The following is a 4,729-nucleotide window of genomic DNA, read 5'->3' on the forward strand; positions in this document are numbered from 1 at the left end:
AACCCTAGTTAACTGTCTCCTCGGCCAGACACCAGGTACAGGCCTTCACAGCCAACTCCAAGACTGAGTGGTTTCCTAGTGACAGAGATGGAAGTTCTGTGGACCACAGCAACTCCTTCCCCCCATCCCTGCAGCCTGTGCTGGTGTTGCACCGAGTATCCAGATGGGCAAAGTTAAAAAAATGCCTGGCTGATTTTTAATTAATTTAAGAAATTTTACATTGAATTCAATGACAAACCCAGGCATGCTCAGTAAGAACCAACTGTCAGTGTTCTAAAAGACAGTCTCACAGCTGCTGGGCTTGGCTAATCAGGGGGCCACACACACACCAGACCTTTATTTAACTTGAGACAGTCATGGCTTCCCCCAAAGAATCCTGGGAAGTGTAGTTTGTGAAGGGCGCTGAGAGGAGACTCATACTCCCCTGACAGAGCTCCAGTGGCCAGACTGGTTTAACAGTCAGCTGCTCTGATTAAAGCTCTGTGAGGGGAACAGGGTGTCTTCTAGCAACTCTCAGCCTACTTGGCAACAGTTCAAAGACAGGCAGAGCTGGGTAACATCATCTTTATAACTGTAGAGGGTTGTTAAGCAGGACTTTGAAACCTGGATTCCTCAGATTTTACCAGTATGTTATTGATGCTTTTCATGATGTTATTATTGTTGTATGTGTTTTTATATTTTACTGTGCCTTGTTTATTTTTATGAATGGGTGGTTTATAAATATTTTTTAAAGAAATCAAAATGTTGATAAGATCTAATCCAGTGGATGCCCTCTCCTAGCAACTTCATGCACATGGTAAAAGCAAAGGGGATGAAATAGAGCTCTGAAGAACTCTGTCCTGTTCTCTTGGAGCATACAGTTTACAGAGGGAAATGATCGGTCAAGTCAGCATGGTCAAGCTCTGTCAAATCTACTCAGGCAAAGTCAAAGCAAAAGAAGGCAGGTCTCTATAAGCAGGGATCAGTATATTGGAGAACTCCCATTGATTCCTGCTGACTGAGTTGTGAAACATGTTGTCTCAACAGGGCATTGTTACTTTGTAAAGACAGGGTAGATTGGTTCCAGAAGGATACCATGGCCAATAGTATCAAATGTTGCAGAGATATATAGCACAGAGATGGGGAACCTGGGTGGCCTCCAGATGATGTTGGATTCCAACTTCTGTCAGTTCCAGGCAGAGTAGCCAATGGTCAGGGATGAATGGGCATTGTAGTCCAGGGCCACACATTCTCCACCTCTTCTACAGCAGAATTAACATGGAAACACTTCCTCTGCCCAGTCCCTGGCATAGGTCATCCACCAAAATGATATAATGCTTCATTTTCAAAATAGAGCCTGCATCCAGACTGGAAAGGATCTAAAGCAGCCTTTCCCAACCAGTGTGGCTCCAGATGTTGTTGGACCACAACTCCCATCACCCTCAGCCAGCATTGCCAATGGCTGAGGCTGATGGGAGCTGTGGTCCAACAACATCTGGAGCCACACTGGTTGGGAAAGGCTGGTCTAAAGGCTCTAAAACTAAAATGCATATTTAAATATATATTTTTAGAGGAATTGGGACAAAAAACATAGAGCTTACTGTGGGAGCAGAATTGAATTATGGGTAAAATATGTAGAAATGACACAGACCAGGAATACACAGATTGTTCCATTCCTATTTCCAGTTCTGATATGTTTTCAAATGAAAGTCATAGATATATTTTTATTGTACTTGACAATAGACTATTCATCAGCTTTTATTTCTTCATACATAATTTTGAGCATTTTATTCTAAAAAACAAAAACAAATTATAATAAAAATATAGAATCATTGCTATTCAGTTTTTGATTTTGTAATATTTTATTTTGCATTTTATATTTATCTTGTTGCTTTGATTTTGCAAATCGTTTTACAACCCTGCATAAGTTTATGGCTTTCCTCAGAGCTTCATTCACCTCTTTGTTCCTAAGTACAAATATAAGGTTTGATGTTGTAGCCATGTGGTCTGCATTTAGACTCACTTCACAGGTGAATATTGAAGACCTGCTAGGTGATGCAAGTGTCAGGTCATAGCTAAGATTCTGGGATAAAGAAACAATGGCTGATTCATAGATGGATAGATGGATAGATAGATGCAGCCTTTCCCAACCTTTGGGTCCCCAGATGTTGCTGGACTACAATTCTCATAATTCCTGACCGTTGGCCATACAGGCTGGGGCTTATGGGAGTTGTAGTCCAGCAACATCTGGGGACCCAAAGGATGGGAAATGCTGGATAGATGGATAGCCTGGCTATTAATAAGATCTGTCTCATGCCACATATATTATTGCTTTTATATTCCACCTTTCCTTCAAGGAGCTCAAAGTAGTGTACATGTTTCTCTCTCTGTCCATTGTATCCTCATGAATCCCGGAATTTCCCTTCATCTGTTTATCATGTATGCTGCCTGGAACACTTCTTGCTGTAAAGGTGGGGCATTGATCTGCCAATTAAAGTGTACAGACAGAGTGGAAAGTGCTTCAGCATCCTGGAAAATATGTTCATTTTATACTATTTTGATCTAATTACTCTCACCTAGTTCACAGGACATGGTAAGCTAAACTATAGCATACCAAGACTTTGCAAATGTCTTGGCTACCTGCTTGTTCTCCTGCCTTGTCTTTTAAACACAGTATGGCACAGCAGCTAAGCTTTTTTTTTTTTTGGCTTAGCTTGTCATCCAAACCAGGGATTGTTATTAAGATCCTTCTTAACTGTGATATGTAGCTAACGTCCTGTGGTTACAGATTGTGGTTCAAGTGGAGAGACCTCAGTGATGATCCCCAGCTCAGACAGAACACTAATGCAAATCTTAACTTGCCTGCCATGCCATGCTGTGACTAAAACTTTGGGGAGGCGTAAAATGGATGAGCATCTCCCCGGAGCCAGCACTTTTGCACAGTCATATAGTTTGGCTTACTGTTATGTGCAAACAAGGCTTCTATATCCCTTGCAAATCATTTTGAAATCCTGCATTTGTTTACAGTTCTCCTTAAAGCTTCCTTCACTTCTTCGTTCCTTAGGCTGTAGATAAGAGGATTGATTAGAGGGGTCAAGACTGTATAGAAGACTGAGAAGATTTTGTATACTTCTTGCAGAGCTTCTTTTTTTGGAAGTGCATATACAAATATTAATGACCCATAAAATATGGAAATTACAATAAGATGGGAAGAACAGGTTGAAAAGGCCTTTTTTCTCCCTGTTGAAGATGGGATTCGTAGGATGGTGGTAATTATGCACACATAGGACATGAGTGTCAGGAGACAAGAAGGAATAGTGTCTATGACTGAGACCGTAAGACTTACCAGTGTTACCAGAGTGGTGTCACTGCAGGAAAGATTAATCACAGGCGTCAATTCACAAAAGAAATGATCAATTTCATTGGGGCCACAATAATGCAACTGTGACATTAAACTTATTACTATAGTCATAACTGTAATCCCACATAACCAGGACCCAGCTGACAATAGAAAGCAGAGTTTCCCATTCATCAGGGTTGCATAGTGGAGAGGTTTGCAAATGGCTAAATAACGATCATATGACATCACAGCCAATAGGTAGCATTCAGCAACCACTAAGAATCCAAACCAGTAAAGCTGAATGAAGCAGCCACCAACAGAAATGGTTCTATCCCCAGTCAGGAAGCTGGCCAACATCCTGGGGAGAAGAGTTGAGGTGTAGCAGGTTTCCAAACAGGACAAGTTTCCAAGGAAGAAGTACATAGGAGTGTGAAGGTGATGATCAGAGACGACCAGCACAATGATTATGATGTTTCCAGCCATGGTCACATTGTAGACTATTAGGAACACCAAGAAGAAAGGAATCTGCAGTTTGGGGTCATTCCCAAATCCCAGAATGGTAAATGTAGATATTGTTGTTTGATTACCTTCTTCAGCATTCTCCATAACAACTATCACTGGAAGCAAAATATTCCAAAGTTTATTGTTTGTTAGGATTTTGTTTCTCACTGCAAATAAAAGTTGGCAGAGTTTCTCCTATAGTTAGCGATGATGGATACATCTTCATGAGGAATGATCCATGAATTTAGTTTGGAATGAAGAGTTAGCTTAAAATTACAACTTGGTTGTGATGCTCCTTGTGTGACCTTTGGTAACTTATTAACACCCAGCCTAGTGCAGGGAATATTTATTGATGGTTGGCTATAATAAATAAATAGATAGATAAATAAATAAAGTCATATACAATTAGCTGATGAAGCAACCAGACAAGAATATTGTGCACCAATCTGCTGATGTTGTGTCTGATTGTATGACTCCAGTCAAACAGGACTATGAAACATTTGAACTCTAATACACCTGCATATACTGTACATAAAGACTTTTGTATTCACTCCAACAGAAGGAGCTGCTCTTGATGCACAGTCCATTATGCTTTGTATGTAGAATAAGTTAGCTGCACTTAGTTCCCTTTGAAATCAATGAAAAAGTTAACTTATGGCTATCTTGTTCCATTTATTTCAGTGGGAGATAAGTGCAACTAACTTAGTCTGTATTCATCTCATAGAGATGATCTTGAAGCTTCCTTCACATACACTTCTTGAAACATTTGAAGAGCTTCCATATGATGTTCTCCCATGGTGTAAAGGTAGATTGGGATCTGATGGTAGATTCCCAATTGTTTAACAATGACTGGAGCAAAATACATTTCTCCCTTTAATTAGGCAGTTTAAATTAAAAAAAAAAGCTTGG

General features: G+C 40.2%; 1 protein-coding gene across 1 annotated transcript; it reads right to left on the reverse strand.

Moving 5' to 3' along the window:
- Nucleotides 1-2,977: 2,977 nt before the first annotated feature.
- LOC133367953 (olfactory receptor 6B1-like) lies at nucleotides 2,978-3,925 on the reverse strand. The gene has a single exon (XM_061592039.1). It carries the CDS (start codon nucleotides 3,923-3,925, stop codon nucleotides 2,978-2,980), a length of 948 nt encoding a protein of 315 aa, XP_061448023.1.
- Between the last annotated feature and the right edge of the window lie 804 nt (nucleotides 3,926-4,729).

Source organism: Rhineura floridana, chromosome 11, assembly GCF_030035675.1.
Source record: "Rhineura floridana isolate rRhiFlo1 chromosome 11, rRhiFlo1.hap2, whole genome shotgun sequence".
In the NCBI taxonomy this organism is placed as follows: Eukaryota; Metazoa; Chordata; class Lepidosauria; order Squamata; family Rhineuridae; genus Rhineura; species Rhineura floridana.